A 25,895-nucleotide genomic window follows, 5' to 3' on the forward strand; every position below is an offset into this window, starting at 1 on the left:
TCACTTAACCCTGTTTGCCTCAGTCCATCATCTGTAAAATGAGCTGGAGAAGGAAATGGTAAAACATTCCAGTATCTTGGCCAAGAAAACCCCAAGTGGGGTCATGAAGAGTTGGACTGAACAACAAGCACCACACATCTTAAATCCTCTAATAGTTTTTGGCTGCTCAGATTCTGGCTTGGCTTCCACTCATCTCTCTTCTCCACAGAATACTTTCCAGCCCCAAAGGACAAAGCACAATCTCCTGTAGATGCCCCAAGTTTTAGCTTTTGCTCATGTTGATCCTTATGACTGGCCTTGAAATTCTACTCCTCCCAGGAAGCCCAAGTCAAACTTTACTTCGTCCTGGGAGTCTTCTAGAGAAGCACACTCTCATTGCTGGGAGAGGACTTGGAGGGCATCCGATTCAAAGCATGAATCCCCTCTAGCTCACTTCCAACAAAAATGGTCATTTAGCCTCTTCTTGAGAACTCTGTAAGTAACGGACTCTCCACACTTTCTCCAATAGCTCTAATTATCAGTCGGTGCTTCCTGACAGTGGATATTCCTTGACTGCTCCTTGTTCTGGTCTCTCAGGCCCAACCAAAGATGTCTAACCCTCTTCCACAGGGCAGCCCTTGCAGCACCTGGGAAGGCTGTCATGACCTGCCTCTTTTATTCTCCTTTCACAGATCCTTGTGGACTGGGTCACCAGGTGCCTCATCCTATTCCCTCTTCTCCTGGACCCACTCCAGCTGGACCCTGGAGAATTATTACTCCTAGCCAAGACCTCTCAGAAAGCAGAGAGGTGTCTTGAAAGTAGAATCACATGCCACATGTGGCAGAGGGCCCCTTGCATACATCCTGGGCACTGGTATGAGGATTCCTGCCTCAATCTCCCCACTATGGCAGCAGGCCTGGGGGTTCTGATCTACTTGGCAGAAGTATCACAGAGGCCTAAAGAGAAACAATAAACGAGGGTGGAAATAATCTCCCTTTGATGTGGTCAAGGCATATGTTTTCCCCATTTTTGAGAGGAGAAAATCAAGTCCTGGAGGGGGAAAAGCACTTGGCCAAGAAGGTCACACATGGAATAAGTGGGAAAGCTGGTACTGGAGCCTAGGTCCTTTTGACTTCCAGCCCAGGACTCTCTCTACTGAAGGAGAGAAAGTCATTAGGAACCTGGAGAATGTCAACTCATACTAATAGCTAGAACCTAAAGAGCATTTTAAGGTTTGCAAAGTGCTTTACATATATCAATCAATCAATCAATCAATCAAAAAACACTTGGTAAGCACCTACTATGTGCCAGGCACTGGATTATTTCATCTGATCCTCACAACAACCCAGAAAGGCCATTTTACATATAAAGGAACTGGCAGACAGCAGTGAAGTCACTTGCCCAGTACGTGTCTGGGGCAGGGTTCAAACTCAGGTCTTCCTGACTCCAGGACCAGTGCTCTATTCACTGTGACTGCCACAGCTTCTGTCATGCAGAGGGGCAACAGAGTATTCTGAACCTGGGGTCAGGGGGCTTGGTTTGGACCACTGCCCCCCACCCCACCCTGGTCAAGTGCTAATATACCCATACCACACAGATACTGGAGGCTGGAGAGGTCAAAGTGCTACAGACATGGGAGTTCAAAGGCTTCAGTGGGGGAAGGGACCAGGGAGATCATCTAGTCCCAATGACTCCTTTTACAGAGGAGGAACTTGAGGACCAAAGTCACACAACTAACACAACAGCAGAGACAGGACTGGAATCCAGGTGCTCTGACCCCCAAGAGCTTTTTCTACCAGATGATGCTAGTTCTAATCACTATCATTATCTTCATCACCACCATTCCTGAAGACTGAAGATCTCTCCCGTCTGGTGACCACCTGGAAAGCTGTACTCTTATATGCATGCCATGTGACCAGGAGATTTCTAGCAGCCACTAGCTCATTGTAATGCATTTGGTTTAGGTTACTGTGAATTTATACTAGAGTTGAGAGTTTTAAAAATAACTAACAGTAAGACAGGGCCAGTTCTGTCACGCTTCTTGTCTCTTCTATAGACAACACTGAAATGAGATCAATTTTGCTACGAGGGTAAAATTGACCTTTGATAGGTTGACATGTAAAAATACACAGTCCTGAGTTCCAGTTGGGGCTGTCACTGGTATGGCCATGTGACCCTGGCTAGTGCCTTCTATCTCTCTGGGCCTCAGTTTCCTCATCTGTAAAGTGGAGTTAACCCTGCACACCAGGCCGACTTCACGGGACTGTAGCAATCATTTTACGATTATTCTTCCTCCTTCCATGACTCCCAATGAGGCCTTAACCTGCTGCCTACAGAAACACTCTAATAGGGAAAATTCCTTTCCCCATTGAGCCCGCTAACAAACCCTGCTCTGCGTCAGCAAATCTGTAGCTATTTTGATTCTCAGGGCTGCATGTATGAAGACGTATGAAGATAGACCAGATAAGATTATAATTTGTAATTAAATATTAACCTTTCTGACAGTATTAAAATGAAACGACCAAGAATCCTTCATTCCTAATCAGTCAGTTCCTGCCTCTAACTGCATCTCTCCTAATAGTCTGCCTAGTTTATGGCCCTTTCCTGAGTGCTAATTGTTGGAATTGCTGCCAACTTGATTAATTGTCTTTCAGCAAGCTATCTGTGCAGACTATCATATTAACATGACACATAGCGCCCACTGCCACGTGGCCTACTCGGGTATTTGCTGAGGTGGGGAGAGCTGGACAGCGGGGGTGGGTGGTGTGAAGAGGGTTTTGTCCTTGGCTTAGCTCTTCTCTGAGAGGGGGACTGGTAGCATGGTGGGGTGGGCCTGGCCACTGAGGGGTTCAATGCCTTGGGGCCACTGGGGATGAGGTGTATGAGGTGCTGAGGTCACAGAAGCAAAGTGTGGGCCCTGAGCTGGGGTGGCTGAAGGCACTGAGGAAAAGCAAGTGGAAAGAATGCTGGATTTGAGGTAGGTGACCTGTGTTTCTGGCCCAGCCCTGGACTGTATCAGGTGTGTAACTGTGGCTTCACCTCTTTGATCAGTTTGCTCACCTGTAAAATGGGAAAACTGTTAAACTTGTGCTGCCGATGTCACAGAGCTGTTAAGAACACGCTCTGTAAATCTTCGCATACCCTAACAATATGAGTCATCCTTCATCTGAAAAGGAGCGTCAAGGGACAGGTGGTGGGCCACGGATGGCACAAAGCCTCCAGTGGAGCTGGTGGAGAACTTGGAGGAGATACAACTCAAGCTGTGCTGAAGTAGCATCATTCACACCCCCCTCCTTCCCAAGGGCAGCAGGCCAGGCACACTGACGTCCTGGTGGTGGAGCTGTGACCTGGCCCAAACACCCTGCTTGCCCTCTGCGACTCTCTCCAATGTGCCGTCTAAGCTCTTTTGTATGGAGTTGTTTTCATGTTCTCGCCCTTATTAGACTACGAGTTCTCTGAGAGAGAGGTCCCTTACATTTCTTTGTATCCACCGCACTAAGCACAGTGCCTGGCACATAGGAGGCACTCAATAAATGTTTGTTGACTTGGAAAGCAACCTGGAACCATGCCTCCAAAGGTACTAAATTGTATATAATCTTTGACTCAGCTGTAACACTACCAGGTCTCTACCTCAAAGAGGTCAAAGAAGAAAAAGAACCCATATTTATAAAAATATTTATAAGCAGCTCTTTTGGGGGTGACAAAGAGCTGGAGACTATAGTCATGCCTATCAACTGGGGAATGGCTGAACCAATTACAGTATAGGAATGTAAAGGAGTGCTACTGTGCTATAAGAAACTATGCAGGGGATGGTTTTAGAGAAATCCGGGAGAGCTTGTATGAACTGATGCAGAGTAAATCGAGCAGAAGCAGGAGAACAATTTTTTCATTAAAAACAACATTGCAATGACAAATAACTTGGAAGACTTAACTCTGCCCAACACACTGACTGACTCCACAGGATTAATGATGAACCATGATACTCACCTCCTGAAAGAGAAGCAAGGGGTCAAGAATGCAGTCTTGAGACTTTTTTTTTTGGATGTGGCCAATGAAAGAAATATGTTTTGCTTGACTACTGCACATTTGTTTTGTATAAGCAGTTTGCTCTTCTTTCTTTTTCAATGGGGGGTGGTGGTTGTGGTGGTGGAGGGAGAGAAAATTTTTTTGTTCATTTAAGATAATTAAATAAGAAATGCTGGGGATATAAATACAAAGTGAGACACACACAAACACACACACATACACTCCCCAAATTGGTCAGCTGGCCTCCACTTAAATGCCTCTAGCAATGAGAAACTAATTTCTGCAAAGCAGAAAAGCAAGGATCCTGATACCACTAGGAGGGAACCGTCGTAAGCAATAGCTTAAGTCCTGCCAGTTTCCATGTAGAATAAGGTAGGGACACAGTGTCCCCCAGGTATTCTCCAGGTCAGTGCTAGAGGGGGAAAGATAAAGGAGGTGTGGAAAAGACTGTTATGAGCAGATTTGGTTGCTTTGATAGGAACATTCTAGAGAGGACCCTAATGACCATTCTCCCTGATATTACTCCTCTGAATGAAAATAATTCTTGTGGAACTGGAAAGTCAATTAATAAAACATTTGCTGAGAACTATCTATGTGCAGGGCCTTATGCTTGAGTTATGGAACTTAACAGAATTTTGGAGTTATAAGGGACCTCAAGAGGTCATTGAGTCCAAATTCTATCTGAACCGGCACACCCTCAACAAATGGTCAACCAGTCAAAGCCTGAACATGTCCTGTGATGAGGAATTCATTACCCCAACTGGGAAGACAAAAATGGAAAAGACCCAATCCTTGCCCTCACATGGTTCACAGTCTAGTGGATGGATAGGACGTGTACAAGGATGACTACAATGTATGGCAGGATGTGAGGAGAGGGAAAGACACAGCTTCTACTGGGCCAGAGGAGGGACGAATTACTTCCAGCTGGGGGATCAGGGAGGGTTTTCATGGAGGGAATGGTAACTGAAATGGACCTGGAAGGATAGGCAGGCTTCAGTAGATGGTGGGGAGGGAGAAAAAGGAGTATGCATAGACTGGAGGTGGAAATGGATGGAAATCATTTGGAGAATATCAAGTTGTCTACTTTGGCTGAAGGGAGGATAGAGCTACAAGGCCAGAGACAGGTTGGGTCAGATACTGGAGAATCTTGAATATTAGGCTCAGGGGTGTGGACATTCATCCATTCCACTGGGGGCTGTGGGGAGTTATGGAAGGTTCCTGAGAAGGGCATGATCAGAGCTGGGCTACAGGAACATACTCAGCCCCAGCATTCAGAAAGGATGATGGGAGAGATACAGTGGGCAGGCAGGCCACTGAAGAGGCAGCTCTGTCTTTCTGGATGGGGGCTGAAGGCCTGGGATTATATAGGCCATGGAGATGAAGAGAAATTCTACTAAGCTTGAAAAGTGGAGAGTCAAGGATACAATCTAGCAAATCAGACTCAGTCTTCTGAACAAGGTGGTCGCCAATGTACTGGTGGCAGGGAATGGAGGGGAAAAATGAAATCCTTCCAAATTTCACAGGCCAATAAAGTAATGATTTTTAAACACAGGTTCCCTTAGAAACGATTACAACACCCCCTTTAATATGCAGTGACTCAGCTCACATTTTCAGTCACTCTACAGAATTTCTATGTTGGAAAGGACTTCAAAGGGCCCCTAAACCCCACCTGAACTAGAAAGGAAGCCTTGTGGGAACAACACTGCTGACAAGCTGTCACTATGCCTTCAACCAAAGGGCCTCAGAGCCCTGCTAGCCCTACTTATTGTCACAGCCCTCCACCTCAGGAAGTTTCTCTTTATATTACGTCTCTCTAATTTCTACCCATTGCTCCCAGTTCTGTCCTCTGGGGCCAAACAGAATGAGTCTAGTCTCTCTTCCACAGGATGGACCTTCAGATACCTGAAACCAGCTGCTGTGCTCTACACCCTCAGGTCCCACTGAACTTGCAGACCATACAGACCCCAGGATCTTTCCCCAGGATCTGCTGCTTAGCAACATTTTCCCATGTGGGATCTCATCTAAACCTCACAACTGTCTGGAGGTCAGTGGCCCAGGGACTGTGCTCCCCATTTTACAGATGAGGAACCATAGAATCAGAGATGGAAGGGACCTTGGCTTTCCTCTGGTACAACCTTTACACAGGAGTAATCACCAGGACAGCCTTGCTAAGTGGCTGTTCAGAAAATGGAAACTGAGAGGTTGAGTAATTTATTCAAGGCTCAATGGCAAGTCAGTGACTGAGGCAGTACCAGAAATCCACTGTCCCCACTGCCTGCTGAGGCAATGACTCGAGAATCCCTCTCAAGGCAGTAAAATAACCATGTTGGAGGCATGTGCTCTGGCCCTGCCCTCAGGGGGCTTGCCCCTCTTACCTTCTTGCCGTCCTTGTGCATGTACTTGGCTGTCTGTTTGGCCAGCTCCGTTTTCCCTGGTAGAGAGTGGAGAGAAAGGAGGGAGGTCATTTCTTTTAAATTAGCTATCATTTCTTAATTCTCAAAGCTCAGAGCCAAGCATCTAAAGATGCTCAAGACACAGCCCCTGCTCTCAAAGAGCTCACTGTTGGGCACGAGGCGATAAGACACAAATGGATGTGAGTGACCATAAGGGCACAGAAGAGGTACACATGGAGTGTGGGACAAGAGACTGGAGGCAGGAGACACCCCTCAGAGTGGGGGTAGGGGTTTCAGGGAAGGCTTCATGAAGAAGTAGGATGAGAGCTGGATCTTGAGGTAAATAAAGGATTTCAAAAGGCAGAGACAGGGGAGGCAAGGAGGCAAGGTATACCTGCCATTCTGCAGATAAAGGATGGAAACAGCAAATGCAGATATTTGAGGTAAGACATGATAAAATTGGGCATGAAGAATGGTCTGGTTTGACTAGAGCACAGGAAAGCTAATATTGTGAGATAAGGCTAGAAAAATGAATCAGAATCAGCTGGAGCAGACCTTTAATGGTGGGCTAATGTATTTTATCCTCCCCATTAGGAAATGGGGAGCCACTGAAGGTTTCTGAGGAAGGGAGTGATATGGTTAGACTTCTACATGAGGAGGATTATTCTAGAGTTATGTGGATGAACTGGAGAAGTGAGAGACTGAAGGCAAGGTGACCAGTTGGGAGGCATTACAACAATCTAGACAAGAGGCCCAAGGGCCTGAATTCAGGTGATCCAGACTGCATGTTATTGGGCTTGAGGCAGAAGAGGGGTGATGGACTGTTGTCTGCTGCCTGTGCCTTGTCCTAAAGAAGAGTCAGATTCAGGGCCTGGCAGTAGCCCAGAGTTCTTCCCTTAGAATCTAGGTCTTCCCTAGTCCTTTTAAGTACCACCTGCTCCAGGAAGACCTCCTCATGAACCGCCTCGATTTTTCTTCTCTGAATGCCTACTGGCCACTAAATTGTACTACGCTTCCTCTTATCTGACTGGTTTCTGAGGCTTGCTTTCCTAGCCTGAACTCCCCTAGGGAAGGGCCCAGGCCTTGCTCTCCTTTCTCCTTCCCCAACTTTGGGATCTGGTGTTTGTCAGTAAACCCTGAAGCTGTAATGAATGAAATTATATCACCATTACTGAGGAATATGATTGCATGCCCCCTGCCCAGTCCTACCCCCAAGAGGACCTGGTATCTTCATTCCTCGGTGGTCAATTATGGGCAGTGTTGGTTTCTGGGTTAGGAAAGAATCTACAATCAGGTCTCAATGATCTGCACCAGTGGAAAGCAGAGGGGGCAGGTAATTTCAAAGTCCTTTGGGTCTGGCTTAGGAGCCCAACTGAGAAGCGGTTTTCCCTTCCTGAGCCAGATTTTCTCCGCTAGTATCAACATGACCTGTCTACTCTGAGCAATAAACTGCTAGCCAGCAGGTTGGGCTGGCAGCATGTAGAAACCAGCCCATGCTTAAAAGGAGTATCATGGATAATCCCCTAAGGAGAGAAGCCATAAGCAGTTAACTGAGAGCTGATATTTGTTAAGGAAAGGGATTCTGAAGTGTGCCAGATCTCAGTTCTTCCAGCCTTCAGGCTAGAGCTGGACTTCACCTTGGGCTCTGACTGCACCCCACAAGTCCTGAGCACTGGGCCTTTGTGTAGCTGCCTTCCGTCTGCAGGGAGCTCACAGTCTGGCTTTGGATATGGGACATAGACCCTGGCTAGAGAACAATAAAAGACTGCCCTGAGTCTGTTTTAAGAGAATCAAATGTCAAAATGTCTGTGAGGGCTATGGGCAATCAGGAAAGAGATCAGTGTGGTCAGGAGGGATGAGAGAAGACTCCCTGAAGCAGGTGGAATCTGAAGGATAAGAGAGGCAGAGGATGATTATAAGTGACATTGCATAGCTCCTTAAGGTTTACAAAGCACTTTACATTCGAATTTCACAAAAATCCTGGATGACAAGTCCTAAGAAACTCCTCATTTTGTAAGGAAACTAAGAATCAGACTAGCCATGGCTTACAGTCATGCAACTGGCAAGAATGAGGGGCCACATTCAAACGCAGGCCTCTTCTGACCTCTTGTCCAGTGTTCTTTTTACTGCTCCACACTGCTCAGGTCCCACCAGGTCAGAGGTTTGAATGAACAAAGACATGAGTGGCCCTGTGAATTACTTCCTGTTTCCTCTTGATGGCATAAAATGGGAAGATGGCTCTGGGGGTGGGGGTGGGAGTTCTTCCCTGAGGCCCTGCATGGGGGATGTCTTTAGCATGAGGCTTTAGCTTTCCCAGCACTGGTGTGGGTCTGTATGGAGCTGAAGATCCTATGACTCTCCTTTTCCCTCAAGTGTGCCTCAGACTGTCAGCAGCTTGGCCAGGCTGCTTGTCACACAAGGCCCAGAGAGGCAGGGCACAGACTTAAGTCTGAAACAGCCCTTCAGCCTCTCAGTCAAAGGAGGAGATCAGAGCTATCAATCAATCAAAACAACAGATAATGCACCTGCCAAGGGCTGTTTTCCATTGTGTTTAATGCAGTCAGAAGGCCCTGAGTTCCTTCCTCTTATGTACCTAGCAATAGGTACCAGCGTGTCTGTCTGACTTCCTCTCAGGTGTAGTTTGGGCTAATCCTCAGAGAAGTGGGCCTTTCCTGATCATATAGGAGATGGCCTGGGGACTGGAACAGCAGCTGTAGCTACCTACAGAGCAGCCAATCTCCAGATGGATAACTGGGAACTGGCCAGACTGGGGTCTGCACATTATCAAGGGGGAACAGGAACCGGGTGATGCCCTCTGCCTCCCATGGAATACATCGCTATCTGGAAAGGGATTTAGGGGGAGAGTCTGCCTTTTCTCTGAGGCTAGGCACACTCCCTCCCACAACACTCTGCTAAAACTGCAGCTTGGACTTGCTGTCCTCCCTTTGTCACACTGTTCCTGATGCCTGGCATGCCCTCCCTTCCTCCCCAGCTCAACTGCCACCTCCTCTAGGAGTCTTCCCTGATTCTCCCCCACCACAAATGATAACGACACACCTCACAAAGCACTGGGCACCTGAAAACTTGAACACATAATGCTGCTAATCACAGCTATCTTTGTTGGTGTCTCAAGCCCTCTGCCCTCTATCTCCCCCTGTGCTCTTCAGTGCTTCATGGACCTGGGATTTCCCTAGTGTGGGCATTCCTTCCACCACCCCTCTACAACCTCTTCAGCCCGGAGCCTAGCTTGGGACCTGGCTCGAGACTCTCGTGGTAACTCTCAGTGTTTCTTATTGTCCTACTAGACTGTGAGCTCCATGATGGAAAGGCCTGAGCCTTAACCTAAACTTTCTATTTCTCCTATCACCTGAGCATGGTGCTTTATACAAGGCAGGCACTTAATCAACCTGTGCAGAATTGGATTGATTTGATGCCGACAGTTCTGGGGGTTGAGCCTGATCCTATACTTCCCCTTCTCCCATCCTCAGCTCCAGCCCAGGGCAGGAGACAGGGCTTGTTAAAGGTGGCAGGCGCGCGTGTGTGTGTGTGTGTGTGTGTGGCCACCTTCTGACCCCTGGCCACAGCTGTTCCAGTCAAGTGCAGGCTGCCCTTTCCCCCCTTCCCATCCCTGCTGGCTCCTTCCTCCATCTCTGGCTTGGTTTACCTATCCCTGACGATCCCAAGAAAAGGAAAACAAGTGGGTGTTCCTCGTCGTACCAGCCATTCTCCTTCCTCCGGATCGCTGCAGCCAAACACAGAGAAAAGGGGGTAAGCAGGGAGGCAGATAAATCAATGACACAGAAGCCGGGATGATTATCACTAAGTATACAATATGTTTTACTGTTCCGTGCCCACTCAAAGTCCTCGCTACCATTAGTGCTGCCTAATTTGATTAGCCAGCAAGGCCCCCAGAGACACCTAATCAGGTTAGCATGGATTTGGAAAGCTGCCCAGAGCAGATTTCGGATAAAGTTTTCCAGGATGAGCACTCAACGTTGCCAGGGAAACTGAAAGGCGAGTGGACGGTGAATGAAGGCAGGGGGGTGGAGGGGTGGGGGTGAGAGCCTGGGAAGGGCAGGAGCACTTCAGTGGGGGCACAAGGGAGAATTCGAGGAGCTTTACAGCCCAGGTTCTTCACCCATAGCCTTTCTGAGAAATGCACAGGTTTGTAAGATTGAAGTCTGGAAGGAATCTCTGAGTTCATCCAGTACAATCCCCTTATTTTATAGTTGGGGAAACTGAGGCTCAGAGAGGAGAAATGTCTTGCTTACGGTCATCTAGACAATAAGAAACAGAGCTGGGATTCAAATCCGAGTTCTCTTTCCACTGTGGCACACTGCCTCCTCGGCATGGCAAGTCATAAGTCAGTTACTTCTGCCTTCATTAAAAAAGAAGAATGAGAAGAATGAACCGCAGACCAGGGCAGATGAGGGGCCAGGCAGGCACAGCGGGGTGGAGGAAGACACGAGGGTGGGAGCAGCTTTGTTCACACCAGGCCTCATCCCTCTGAGTGGAGAAGAAAGGAGTGTGGTAGGGAGAAAGGCTGCTGGAACAGGGACACTGCAGACAGCATTCAGGGTAGTGCTGGAGGCCTTTTCTTGTTCATGGACCTTAAGAAAGTCACGGAATCTCAGTGATGGAAGGGACCTTCAAAGGTTACCTAGTCAAGTCTCCTTCCCAGTGGGGGAATTTCTTCTACAGCAGCCCTGACAGGATCACAAGATGTCAGGGACTTTGGAGACCATTTAGCCCACGGGTTTTAACCTGGATCTGTGGACCCATAGGGGGTGTATATATATGTATTTTTTTTCGGGGAACGGGGGGGTCAGTGAACTTGGACAGGAAAAAATGATACCTTTATTTCACTATAATTGGTTTTATTGGAAATCCTATGAATTTTACTGTATGCATTTTAAGACATTCTGAGAAAGAGTTTGTAGGTTTCCTTAGAATGTCAAAGGGGTGTACAATGTAAAAAAAGGTTAACAACACCTGATCTATTCTAACCCCCTTGTTTTTACAGATGAGGAAATAAAAACTCTGAGAGTGATGGGCTTAGCTCAAGCTCATACTGTGGACATGTGGCAGATCAATTAGAATCTGGATCTTTTATCCCAAACTACACTAAACATCTAGCATATGTTCGAATACTCGAGAAAGGGCTTTATATATTATTTTATTTGATCCCCCAGAGATGGGGAACTCAGTACCTCATGAGGTAGTAAATTCTGCTTTGGAACAGCTCTAATGATTAGGAAATTTTTTCCTTATATTGAGCTGAAATGTGTTTCTCTGTTACTTTTCTCCACTGGTCCTAGTAGTGTCCTCTGGGGCCTCAGCACAGAACCAGGCTCTCTCCCACACTGGACAGCTTGACCCACTGCCTGTGTCTTCCCTTCTCCAGGTCCTACAACTGATCCTTGTAGGGTAAAGTCTCTGGTCCTTTCGCCGTTCTGGCCTGTCTTCTCCTCTTGATTTGCTCTGAGGATTAGTAGAAGGAATGAAGATGTTTAGCCTACAGAAGACTCAGGGGAGATGTGATGATGCTCTTCATGCATCTGAAAGGCTGCCATGCCAAAGAGATTACCTGACTTTTCTTGGCCCCAAAGAACACAACGAGGAGTAATGGGTATAAGTAACAGAGAGGTAAGTTAGAATTGTTGATATAAGGAGAAATGTTCACAGAATCAGAGCTATCCAAAAGTGGAAGAAGTTGTCTCAGATGGTCCCACCTTACTCCAAGCAAATCCTGAAAATGTCCCTTATAAAATCTGGGACCTGGAAGTGAAGATCATATACTAGATTTGCCCTCCTAATCCTGGAAGACAGCAAGCATGTCCCGCTACGCTTCTTCTACAGGACAAACAATCCCAGTGTCTTCCTATGAGATGATTTCCAATACCCTACCTGTTCTGGTCACCCTCCCTTGGATATCTTGACATTATGACAGGAAACATAAACATGGCCAAAGTTCACCAATGAAAGGAGAGCCTCAGGGAGGACTGGGGCCAATGAATGATGCTCACTGGGTTTGGACTGCAGGCAAAACCACACAATCATCATGTCTGTACGAAGTACCTCCAATCTAGCTTGGAGGATAAGACAGTCAAGAGATACAAGACTCCTACATGGGAAATAACTAGAGGAAATGATGGGTAGTGAATAATCAATGTATATTTGGGGGAAAAATCAGTGCTATTCACATTTAATTAAAGCTTTTCCCCTTAATAAAAGGATTTGTTCTGGGAAGTTTGGATTCAGTCAGAAGGCTGCACTTGAGGACCTAGAGGGCCACATGTGGCCTTGAGGCTGCAGGTTCCCCACCCCTGCTCTAGTCTCTTCCCATTTAGCTGGGATGGTCCTCAGCAGGCACAGGTGTGGGGGGAGGCCAGATCAGTGACTTACTAGTTATGGGACCTTGGATAGGGCCTCAGTTTCCTCATCTGTAACACAGGGGGTTGGACTAGAATGATCTCTAAGGCCCTTTTCAGCCTCAGATTGCCAGGATGTGGCTCCTTCAGAGAAAAAGGCCCTTTCTGGCTATGTGAAGGACAGTACAGAGGCTAGGGGATCACACTCTGCTTGGGGCCACGGTTCTTCCTTCCTAACGCTGTACCTCTGAAGGAGCTTTTTAAAATTCTGTACACAGCCCGCTGAGCAGTCAATGCCACTGAATCAGAGAGTGTGGTTTGATTGGGGCTCTGTGTGAAACTGGTGAAATGTCAACCTTTAAGCAATTACAACTGGGATTCTTCTAATGAGGTTTGAGGAGAAAAATAGCTGGGTAGATAGAGGCTGACAGCATGGAAAACAGGGGGAGAGAAGGGACTGGGAGATGAAGAGGGGTTCTGCATGGTCTAGGAAGAGGGCTGGCTGGCTTGCATGTGACATGACTTCCTTGGGACAGAAGCCCTCTCAAACCCAAGACCAAAGCCTTAGGGAGACTTAGGAGCTCCGGCTGTGGGGTAGCGGAAATACATGGCATGTTTCATAGCAGATGATGATGTCACCACTCTGATCCATTTTTATATCATCGACCACCGAATCTAAGAGGCGAAAGGGATGATGAGAGTGGCATCTCTCCAGCAAAGGAACTCTTGTTGTTTATTCAGTTGCTTTTCAGTCATATCTGACTCTTTGTGATCCCATTTAGGGTTTTCTTGCAAAGATACTGGAGTAGTTTGCCATTTCCTTCTGCAGCTCATTTTACAGATAGGGAAACCAAGGCAAACAAGGTTAAGTGACTTGCCCAGGGTCACTCAGCTAGTAAGTGTCTGAAGTCAGATTTGAACCCAGGAAGATGAATCTTCCTGATTCCAGGCCTGGTGCTCTATCCATTGCATCACCTAGCTGCCCCTGGGGAACTCAATCCTCAGGAAACTCATTGCATTTTAGGACAGATGTTAGCAAGTTTTTCCTAATACGGAGTTGAAATCTGTTTCTTTGCAATTTCCAACCTCTATTTCTAATTCTGGTCTTTAGGAATAAGAAGGGAAGTTTGCTCCTCCTCCTCCTCCTCAAAGTTCTTTGAATACTTTAAGGCAGCTCTGTTTCAACTTCCCACTCCCACTCTTCTCTTCTGTAGGAAGTTCCTTTAACTGATCCTTATATGGCAGGCTCCCCCCCCCCCCCATTCTGTTTGCCCTGCTCTGCAAGTGCTCCAGCTTTTGCACTCAGGAGAGAGGCAGCTGTGGCCTGGCTGAGGCCATCCTGACACTTTTGTGTTCCACGGAATCTCGTCAGAGGGGACGAGTACTCCTTGGGGATTCCTCCTTTGGGGGAGTGCTGTATTAGGTGATCCCCAAGAGCAAGGTTCTAGTCTGCCAGCCATTTGCTGTCTCAGTCGGTCACTCAACAAACTCCTGGTGTTCACAGAACATGGGCTTAGGAGCTGTGGGAAAAGATGATGTGCTGTCTCCTAGTCTTGGTGGGGAAGATGAACTGGAAGAGGCAGGAGTAGCCAGGCTGGTCTCTTCTCCAAACAAGCCAAGCTTGTTTCTGCCTTCACTCATGTTCTTTCTCCTACCAGGGATTGCTTCTATCTCCTCTGCCTGAACTAATGGGGGTCAACTCAAATCTCACATTGCCCAGGTTTTTCCCAACTCTTTTAGCTCACATGGGTCTTTTTCCACTGGGCCTCTACAGACGTTAAGGAGCTGTATAAATTCTTTTGGTCCCAAATTATGGACATGTAGTTATTTATTTTTAAAAAATATTTAACCATTCAACTTTTGTGCTTCTTGTCTCCTCTACCAGGCTGTGTAAGCAGGGGTTAGATAGATTTGCTCCTTTTCTGGACTCCCTCACAGCAGTGCTAGGAAATGAAAATTCCCCATTATGTGAATGACTGCCAGGGGGAAGCAAAGATGGAAGCCAGGGCAGAAGAGCAGTGCAGGGTACTAACCCTCCCATGGAGGTGAGGTTGGTGGTCAACATTGGGCCTCAGAGGATTTTTTTAAGTTAAGCAGGAGGCAAAAGAAGGACATGAGAAAAAAAAAGATTGCTTCTACTTGGGGTGGATGAAACAAAGGTTAACAGAGAAGACAGAACTACTTGATTCCAATTTTCCTATAGTTTTCCTTACTTCACAGTGGGAAGGACAGGATAAAAATGGCTAAGAGAGATCTGAAAGTGAAGATAAGATGGTGAGAGCACCAAGGGCTCCCACTGAGTAGAAGTCACTAGGTCCAGATCATTTCATTTCAGGGGACAGAAAGAAATGGTTGGTGGGTATGCTGATCCATAGTCACTGATCTCTGAAGAATTCAAGAGGAGGAGGGAAGAGTGTGTTTTCAGGCCAGGGGTGTACAAATATGGTCCAAACTGTGAAATAAGAGAAGGGCTTGGGTGCTTTGAATTACATAATAGTAGTAAGCCTGATTTGGATTTAGACCTGATAATCAGAGAATTTGCTAGCATGAAGGGCGGGAAGGGGTCATAACTAAGAGCCAGCCTGGGCTCATGAAGAACAGGTCATGTCAGAATGGCCAGACTAACCTCATTGCCTTCTTTGACAGGGTTCATAGACTAGCAGATCAGAGGGATGTTGTGGACAAAGCCTAAGTAAACATAGCACGTGACAGTCAGTATCCTTAATGGTATGCTTGTGGACAAGATGGGAGAATGTGGATGAAAAGACAGTACCGAAAGGTGAATTTGGAATGAGAGGAACAACTGGACCCAAAGTCTAGTCATTAATGTCAACCAACCTGGAAGGAAGTCTTTAGTGGAGTGCCCCAGGGATCTGTCTTTGGAGCAATCGTATTAAACAATCTTTATCAGTGACTTTGATGAAGGCATAGATGACATGCTTAATAAATATGTATATGGTATCAAGCTGGAAGGGATGGCTAATATACTGGGCATCAAAACTAGAATTTAAAAATGCCCTGAGACAGGCTGATGCTAACCAGACCGAACATAATAAGGACAAACATGCCGTCCTCACTTGGGCTGCGGTTGTAGTTGTGAAATCAACTGTATCAATACTGTGTTAAAAAGATCTTAGGATTTTTAGCTGACTACAAGCTCAGTGGAGCAGCAGTACAATGTCAGTGTGGTTTTAGGACACATTCCTTAATAGAGGGACTGGGGTAGGGAAGATAGTTTTGTTTCAAACTCCTCTGGGTCAGATCATACCTGGTGACTAAGTCCTGTTCCAAGGACCACATATGACAAGGGGCCTCGATGAGTTGGGTTGAGGGTTACCAGGCTGGGAATGGGGCTGCAATCATCCCTTTAGAAACTAGGAATACTGAACCTGGAAAGCAGGAAATTTAGGGAGGGCATGATAAATGTCTTAAAAAATCTAAAGGGAAGAACAACTCATGAGGGAGAGGAAGCTTTGACACTTGAAGACAAAACTAAAAATAATGGAAATCACAGATTAGTTATGGCTTAATACGTGGAAATTTCCTCCAGTAATTGGAGCTGTTTGAAAATGAAATGGGTTGCTTTGGAAGTCTATAGTTAAATTACAGCTAGGATTCATGTTCTGAACAGGGTTGGACTAGATGAACTCTGAGGTTCCTTTCAACACTGTAAGTTTTTGATATCAAGACAAATGGGGAGAGATGGGGTTCAGCAGCTGAATTTTGAAGGAAAGGCATAGGACGGACCCCCTGCACAGGGTCATTCTTGATCTTTGCACCCCAGATGTGGGAAGGAAGAGGGTTCTTTCCTGTAGGTCTGCAATCCAGGTGGTGGGTCTGCCTGGCTCCAGGAAGGCTGAAGAGGTCTTGAGCCCCAGGCTGCTTGGTTCTTGCCTTATTTTCTCCATCTGTTACACCGTAACAGTGTGCTTGTGTCTTCCAGAGGCCCCTCAGCTGGGGATTGCACTGATAAATTCACTGTATTACTTTGCACAAATCAATACCCCAGCACTTATCAGGGGTTGATGTGACCAAAATTGGTTTCAGCCAATTTGTGAGTGTAATAAATGTCCGTTTATCAAATCAATTCATTCAGCAGTGCTTCGCTGGCTGCCCATCTTCATGGCACCCACAGGGTTGCCAGGGTTTAGACCCACCCATACTTGGTGCATTTCTAGACTTCCATGGAGGCCACAGGAGAGCCATAGTGCAGAAATTGAGTTATGCCTGAGATGTGGAGGTAGAGACTTGGCCCTTCAGTCATCCTATGCTGCCAATGAAGGTCCCAAATGGAATTCATTTCCATGGCTCCTGAAGGGCCTAACCAATAGCTTCTAGAGGTGGAGCCTCAGAGTGGGGGAGTGGAAGATGGCTGTGACACACATCAAGGCTGGTTTGAGGTAGGGAAGAAGAAGAGGTGGCGGCCCAAAAGTTCAGCTGGGGCCCTGCCAGTTTGGGGGCTGCTAGGAACATTAGGGATCATCTAGTCACACAATCTGATCATTTTACAGATAGAAAAGCTGAGGCTCAGAAAGGATAATTGACTTGCTAGGGGTCACACAATTAGTAAGCAGCTGATGTGGGATGAGAACCAGGTCTTTTGACTCCCAAGTCCAGTGGTTTTTCCACTAGGCCATGCTGCCCTGGGACCCTTGCCCACTTTGTATGAGACCTGGTATGGAACAAGCAATACAGAAAAAGGCTAGGAAATGCTACCATTTCCTGTCCAAACCTTCCCATGCTATAAGGTGTCTCTCCTTTAGGAAGCCTTCTTGAAGATCCCTGACCACTGTTACTCCCACTGAGCCCCAGAGCTCCCCCTTCTCAGGTTCTAATGGCCCTTGGAGTCTAAGTCATCCTTGCTGATGCCTGATTACACAGCATCTTGTTTGGTTCTCTCATTGTATTCTAGGTTCCAATGAGGCTATGAATGCCGAGGGCAGAGCGCAGGTCAGCTGCTTCTCAGTCACCTTTGGATAATGCTGCCCAAGGCAAGGGCTTAGATCTTCCTTCCCTCTGTTTCCCCCAGACTGTGAACTATTGGAGGTGGGGTCCTGGTGGCCTCCTTCACAGGGTCCTATCCATAGGACACGATCAATATAAATTTGCTTATCCAACACTAGTCGAGCCTCCTAAAAATTTTCCTGTTTCCAGTGGTCTCAGACTGTGGAGGAAGGAATATTCCATGGCCTTCTCAGCCTTTTCTTCTGACCTTTATCTCACATCACCTAAGTAATGCCTCCTTCCCATTCCCACTCCTACCAGCAAGCCTAGATTGTGGCAAAGGCCACAGGGCTATATAATATCCTTTTTCATGGCCCCGGTATTCTTCCTAATCAGTTTTCAAGCTTATTTGGCAACAGTCATGTAGAGCCTGAAGTACACTGATGGAAGGCTAGAATGATGGGCTGAATGTTTGTCCTGGTTAAATTTCATTTTATTAGAAACTCTAGTTCAGAAAACCAACATAAATATAGGATGGCATCAAGTCATTTGAAAAAGATCTGGGGATCTTAGTGGACTGCAAGCTCTAATCCACAATGTGACACAGAAGCCAGAGAGTTCACTTGATCCAGGGTGAATTAATAGAGGTATAATATTCTGACTTAGAAGGTGATGGGCCTACTTTCCCTTCCCTGGTCAGGCCATACCTGGGACTTTTTGAAGAGCTGTAAAGCTGACACTGGATTACGCTCCTTCTGCTTTGTCCCAGAAGGCAAAATTTGGAGGAATGGGTGGAAATCACAGAAAGGCATGTTTAAGTTTGCCGTTAAATAGAAATGCATTTTACAGCTGTCTAGACATGGAATGGCTGACTCTGAAGTACTGGGTTCTCCTTCACTGGGGTTCATTAAGAAGACACTTGAAGACAAAAACTTGTCAAAAACTGTGACCCTGGAAGCTATAACTGCAGGGGATGGTTCAGGGTGTTAATCCATTGAATTATGGAATACTTCAGGGATCTGTGATTCTGCTAGTGTGGGCCTTCCTTCTCTGTATCAGTAGATAAACTTTGAAAGTCGCTATACCTGAAAAAAATAATCACCCATAGCCAATCTGGTGATCAGACTCTTAGAACTTTGCAGGGCTAGTTTTCGAATGAGACCTCTAAAACAGAGCCACAGGATAAAGGATGGTCAGGGAAATTTTGGACTGAACAGAAGAAATTAAGCCTATTTTCATAATACAAGGGAAAAAACTGGGAAACACTGAGATGTGCTATACCCAATAATGAAACTCTCTCTCTTCGGTTGTTCCCTCAGTGTCGCCCCCCCTAACCACCGTACTGACAGAAGGCCTCCTCTTCTCTAAGTAGAAAGAAACTCTGAGGCCAGAGATCTAAAAGGAGGGGTCCATAGAGGACTCCTTACATCTCTCTGTCTCTTTGCCTCCTGGGTCTTAGAAAAGGAGCCCACGACAGAGCACAGGCCTAGCACTTGGACTAGTGGGGTTGGAAGGGCAAGGTAAAGGTTAGGATTCCCTGGGCCCTGGTCTGGCTGGTCTCCACGAATTAAGGGCTCTAATGTGTACCTTCCCCACCAGTGTCAAAGGCCCCAGGCTTTCCTCATCCATCACAATTTGTAGGCAAGCAGGGAACCACTTCAGTTCATATGGGGAAGAGGGGGAAGGTCAGGCCTCTGTCCCTGAGGACAGCTCCTTTTCTCTACAAATTTACTTCATTCTCTGGGTTGGATACTCTCAGCCTCGCCCAACCTGCTGCCCCTCACAAGTGTACCATGTGTCTCTCCAGACTGGGGAGTGGCAGACCTGGTATGTAGCTCTAGCTCTGCCCCTGTTACCTAGGATGCTGAGAAAACTGGAGAGCAGACTATATAAGAAATTTGTTGAAGGAACTGGGTTTTCTGACTCCAAGTCCAGTGATCTTTCCATTATGCCCATTTATTTCTTGGGGCCACCCAAACTTGAGGGGCAGGAGGATGAGAACACAGAGAAGTAGTAGTTAGAGATAGGAGAATCACGAGAACATTTATACAATCCTTTCTCAGAGATATGTACTGAAGAAAGTGCTCTGGAAACTGTTACATGCTATGTACGTTACAGAAACTATTATTCAACATTTTATCTGTGGAAGATTGAACTGGGCCCTGTAGATATAATTCCAGATTCTGACACAGGCTTTACTCTCAAGAAGCTTATTATCTAACAGGAAAAGAATGAGTTGACAAGTAACTACTCTAAGTGCAAAGGAGAGACACAGGAAACTAGGAATAAGGAATAAGAGGAAGGAGGTGGGATGGGTTCAGTGAAAGCTCCAGGAGGTGGTGGCATCTGAATGGGACCTTGAAGTGAGAGGGATTTCAATTTGTGAGTGTGGGGGAAGATCCCTCCAGGCAGAGTTGATATCAGGAGACAACAGAGGGCAAGATGTGAATTAGTCCAATTAGGATGGAACCTACGAGTATGTGATGGGAAACAGTGTGAGACAAGGTATGGAGGATCCAGATTGTGGGAAGTGCTAAATGACAGTCTGAGGATTCACACTTTATTTAACAGGCACTCAGAAGCCACTGAAGGTTTTTGAGGAGAGCATCACTTTGATCACAGCAGTGTGATAGGAAAGTGATTTAGATAGCAGGGTGAAGGATGGTCTGGGATGGGCACCTTGGAAGCAGGGAGACCAGAGAGGAGACTATGAGAATAATTTGGTCAACAGGTAATGAGGTCCTGAACTAGGGTGGCTGCATTGGGAGTGCTGTGAAGGGGAAGGATGTAGGAGAGGCTGCAGAAGGAGAAAGAGCAAGACTGAACAACTTATTGGACACAGGGTGGACAAAACTGAATTCATCACCTTCCCTCTCTAAGCCTGCTCCTGGTCATCTCTCTGATGTCTATTTCCACTGCTGGCATCAGTGTCCTTCCAGAAACCCCACTTCAGAACCTCCTCTTTGGCTCTCCTTCCTCCCTCACCCCACAATTATGGGGAAAAGAGACTCCATGTCTAGTGAGTCACATGTGATCATACAACTAGCAAGTGTCAGAGGTAGGCTCTGAACTCAGGTATCCCCTGACTCCAAGTCTAGTGGTCTTTTTTCCATTACAAAGGGTTACCTCCTAAATTCGGGGGATACATTCAAGCAAAGAAGACAGGGAAGTGGTAGTCATAGAGACACAGAACAGTAAGGAAGGTAAAATGTTACACAAGAGATGGGAGAAGAGAGGACTATGAAGAAAGAGGAGTGGATTAAAAAATCCCAATGCTGCAGAGAAGTCAAGGAGGATGAGATTAAGTCATCAGGTTTAAATCAAATATATGCCAGGGTGCTGAAGGAACTAACTAGAAGATGTGACTGCTGAGTTACTCTGTGATTTCTGAAAGGTCACAGAAAATGGGAGAGAAAGGGATGGGAGAGAGGAAGGTAAAAAAAAAAATGGCAGAGTGGAGTGGGGGAAGGGTGAAACCATCAAACTTTAGGCCAGTAAACCTGACTGACTCTTTTTTTTTTTCTCCCAGTTTAAAGGAAATTAGAACTTTATTCTGCTGGCCAACTGGTAAATAGATAGCCTAATCCCTTTAACTAGTTATTAAGAATAGATAATCTGAATCTCTACATTTATCCTTCCAATATAGTTATAATTCTCATCAAAGGATTACACTTTTTATTCTTTGTTCAGTCCAACAAATCCTGAACCTGACTGACTCTTGGGAAGAGTCTAGAACATATTAAAAGGATAGTCTCAGAGCATTTACAAAAAGACATGGGAGTCACCTAGGAGCTAATACGGCCTCAGGAATAGGTCATGCCAGACTAGTTGCCTTCCCTTTTTTCGATAAGCATAGATGAGGGGAATGCAATAAATGTGATGGGCCTGGATGTCAGCAAACACTTGATAGGGCCTTTGGGAAGACACAGTTTCTTTATCTATAAGACAGAGTACACTGTGGTAGACTCAGCTGAATAACTGGATCTAAAGCATGGTCAACAGAACCAGTTCCTGTCCTCAGCAATGAGCATCAGGAATCTTTCTGTCTCTGGCCTGGGATATTTAATGACACGGATGAAGACAAGAGTCAAAATGTGGTCAAATGTGCAAATGACCGAGAGCTGGGAGAGTCAGCCAACATCTTGTTGTCCTCTACACCTAGAGCTCATCTGAAGAACTATGTTCAGTTATGGTTACCTTATTTCAGGAAGGACTCACTGATAAGCTAGAAAATGGCCAGAAAAAGGCATGGGATGGTGGGGAAATGAGAGAAGGGGCCGTGGAGGACAGAACAAAAGGTTTGTCTTCAAGTTTCTGAAAGGCTGTCACGTGGAAGATGGATGAACCTGTTTTTGTTAGGCCCAAGAGGGCAGAACGAGGAGCACTGGGTGGAAGTCACAAAGAGGTGGATGGAGGCTGGCTGTAAGAAAAAGCTTCTTAACAATGACAGCTCTTCCAAAAGTGGATGTGTTGCTTTAGGAGGTGCTGAGTTCCCATTACTGGAAGGCTGCAAGGAGGGACTGGGGGACCGCTTGTCAGAGAGGGTAGGGAGGGAAATAAAAATTACTAGTGAAGATTGATAAGTGTCATTATTATATGCAAAAAGCAGAATATATTTAACCCTGGGGTTTATCTTGAAGAAGGGAGCAGTACCAGCTGTGGTCCTGCTGATGGTAGTATGGCATGTTAAGTGGTGGGTCAGCCAGCAAACACCAGGAGGATGCTGGAGGTCACTCATGGGACGGGATTCTCCAAAGCCTGCTTTTGTATACCTTTGGGACTTTGTCAGTCACTACTCTTTAGCTTTAATGTGTCTCTTTAGGCCAACTTTCTTCTTCATGATTAAAAGCCAATCCAGTTGGTTCTTTATAAGGGGCTTTCTCATCTATTATATCAATTGATCCTCACAAACACCCTTGTGAGACAGAAGCTACCAACTCCTCTTAAAAGATGGGGAAATTGAGGCCTAGAAAAGGTTAAGTGAATTGATCAAGGGCACAGAGAGAGTCAGCAGCACTCATGTCTACTGGACTTAAGCTGAGAGCTCTTTCTTTGGGACTTGGCAGCTTCTGAGACTGAGGGCCCTTGGTGGGTGTGGGGTGAGCTGTTAGTCAGGATTCTGGATTCTCTCAGGGTACATACTCCTCCCCTATGTCAAGAATGAGATGACTAAAGAAAAAGGAGTTGGTGTTGAATAAGAAATGCAGGTCCATTCCCCCGCCTCTCCACTGGTTTCCTGATGCCTCACTTATCTTGTTAGCTTGAGACACGGGCAAGGGGAAGAAGGTCAAAGGGGAGTGGGCAGATTGCTGGCTGAAGGACCTTGAGGGAGCCCAAGGGGAAACATTATGGTGGCAGGTATGTCCTGATCCGTGTGGACATAAAAGGCCGATAGGAGATGTTTTATTAAATCTCTGGTAGGGTCATTTGTCTCTCCTTTCCAGGGGCCCCTCCTCTCTTCCCCTTCTCCAACCAGAAGCAGTCTAGCAGAGAAGGAGCAAGGAGTTTGTTCCTCCTGTGTCCAACATAAGAGGAGGCTGGGCAGGCCTGTCCTGTTGTGATGAGGTGGCAGGGTGGCTGGTGGGCATGGTGGCATGGTGACGTGTCACCTGCTATTTACTCCTCACTGTCACTTTGGATCAGTTCCCCCCTCTCTTGGTCAGTTTCTGTAAAAGGTCTCAATTCTATCACCTATGTGGTAACCAATCCTTCTGGGGGCTCTGTCAAGGGGAGACAATTGGGGTGGCTTCTGCCTGGGAAGGAAGGGGCCCTGCCTGGTTTGGGGACAGCTTAAATCTCTAGGCTGCCTTCAATGAAAGCAGTGGCCAACCTCCTGACCTTGGGCTAACAGCACATGCTGGGTCAGGAGTCCGACAACTCCTTTTGTCTCTAGAAGCAGGCTGGTCCCCTGGCCCCAGTGATTAGGACCCTTGTTCCCCAATGAACTGGGGATAATAGAGGGTCAGGCTAGGGCGGCCTGCCTTCCTTTTTCAATTAAATCTTTAATTGCTTTCTGGAAGGTGACAAACTTTCCTCTGGAGGCCCCAGAGGGAAGGACACAATTTCGGCCTGATGGCCCCTTTTATCACCCAGGCTTGGCGGCTAGATTGGAAATTTGCAGCCTGATGGCTTGGGGTGGCCCAGTGTGTGGAGGCAGAGATCGGGGCTATGCTTAGGGAGCAGGGCTGGCCTCGTGGGTGAGGTGAGAAGAACCAGGAGGCTCCAACAACACGATCCCAGTGTTCTTCTCTCTTCTGATCTAACAGAAATGCTTTAATTCTCCCTTTCTCCTATCTTGATTCATAGCCCTGCATTAGACCCTTGATGCCAGGTACACGATCTCTTGAAGGGCTCTGTGAAAACATGTGCCTGTCATGCTGAAGCAGAAGGAAAGTAAGGATGTTTTACAAACACACACCATGTTTTATTCAATCTGGAGTCAGAAAACCTGGGTTCTAATCTTGCTGTAAGACTTTGGGCTAGTTACTTCACCTTAGTCTCAGTTTCTTCATATGTAAAATGGGAATAAAAATACTTAAATGACCTCAGGAGAGGCACTGTGGCATAATGGAAAGAATGCTGGGTTTGGAACCCCAGTGCCAGTGTTTCCCGGCTGTGTGACCTTGGGCAGTCACATACCAAGGATGATGAAGACAGGTGAGATGTAAATGCACTTTACATTCCTTCTCTTTTAAGCCTCAGAGACATTAAATGTCTTTGGTCCCACAGCTGCCATGGGTGTGAGGCAGGCGCTGACCCTTCTGACTCTAGGTCCAGCCCTCTATGACTTATAATCATCTCAGCAGAGACAGAACATGGAAGGAGCTGGCTGGGGCAGTGGAGAGTGAATGTACAAATGGGGAAGCAGGTGCTGTTGGTGCTGGGGACGGCCGTGTCACATCAGGTGCTTGTCCCCGATGTGAGAGATTCCAGATGGTGAAATGGGGTCCTGAAGAGAGCGCTAACCAGCAGCCAATGGATTCTAGGGCCATTTTGCAGATGATGAAACTATCTCTGTGTGACCCTAAATGAATCTTTAAATTGGGTAATTTATAAAGTTCCTTCCGGCTCTAATGTTCTATCAAATAGGTTCACAGCACTTCTGTTCACAGCACAGGATCCTCACAATGAATGGATTTGTACATGTAGTTCTGCCCACCCTGATATGTTTGTCCCACCTCTTAAGGTACTCTCTAAGGTACCCGTGTGGCAGGAGGTCTAGTACTATTGGGTAATTATTTCCTCTCTAAATATTCTGAAAATAATTGCTCCTTTTTGCTGGCCAGCCTGATCCCTGGCCACCTCTCTACCCTCAGGAGGAAAGTGGCACAGTTCTACCCTTGCCCTTACACCAGGAGTGTCAGGATGCAGGGCTGCCAGGGGCACGGCATGATGCTTACCTGCTCCCACTGTGGCAATGGCACTTTCCTGGCCAATGATGTGCTCCTTTAGCCGCTGCTCGAGAGGGAAGCGTCGACGTTCCTCAGCTTCACGCTTTCGCTGCTTTTCCTGGTACTAGTGGAGAAAAGGACAGATAGCTTGGAACGCAGCAGTGTCTGCCACATCCTGGGTCATCCTACCCCAGCCCACAGACCTCCCAGGGGACAGAGATCCTGAATTTTTCTTTCTTGGCCAAAATGAATGCCCGGTTCTGTGCTGGCTCCAGAGCAGGAGCTCCATGATTTCATTTGAAACAGAGAACTGGGCTATGGAGCTCAGCAGCCTGGGGCAGGGAACTGAAGGACGGGAAAGGCCTAGAATCCAGACTTCACTCCTGGAAAAACCACAAAGCAGTCATAGGCAGGAAATACTTGACAGTTAGGACAACCCTTCTCAACAGTAGACTCCTCCCAGAGCTGAACAGACTCTCTATTGCCACAATCCAATTCACTTCATTCCATACTGACCAGGAGTTCAGCCCTGGGTTCAGCAATGATATGGGGGAAACAGGGGCAGAGGGGGGCATGGCCATATCCTGGGGTGCTAACAGTCTAGCTGTATGATGGGGAGGCGAGAATCACACACAGGAAATCATTAGGAAACAACGCATTGATCTCACTGCTGAGCACACATGCTAAGCAAGTTAAAGACAGGAAAGTCCTGTACTATCAAAATATTCATAGCAGTGCCTTGTGATGGCAACAATCTGGGAACCAAGCTAGCATCCAACAACTGGAGAAG

The 25,895-nt window shown here is 46.8% G+C and overlaps 1 protein-coding gene across 1 annotated transcript in view; it reads right to left on the minus strand.

The window, feature by feature from the left end:
• CLPB (caseinolytic mitochondrial matrix peptidase chaperone subunit B) overlaps positions 1-25,895 on the minus strand; it is a 191,984-nt gene that overhangs the window by 15,689 nt on the left and 150,400 nt on the right. Inside the window, exons 7-9 of the mRNA XM_036746267.1 lie at positions 25,115-25,229; positions 10,064-10,141; positions 6,382-6,437 (exon numbers count right to left, since the gene is read on the minus strand). Of these exons, the coding sequence (XP_036602162.1) occupies positions 6,382-6,437; positions 10,064-10,141; positions 25,115-25,229 (249 nt within the window). The remainder of the gene's footprint in view (positions 1-6,381; positions 6,438-10,063; positions 10,142-25,114; positions 25,230-25,895) is intronic.

Source organism: Trichosurus vulpecula, chromosome 2 (genome assembly GCF_011100635.1).
Source record: "Trichosurus vulpecula isolate mTriVul1 chromosome 2, mTriVul1.pri, whole genome shotgun sequence".
Lineage (NCBI taxonomy): Eukaryota > Metazoa > Chordata > Mammalia > Diprotodontia > Phalangeridae > Trichosurus > Trichosurus vulpecula.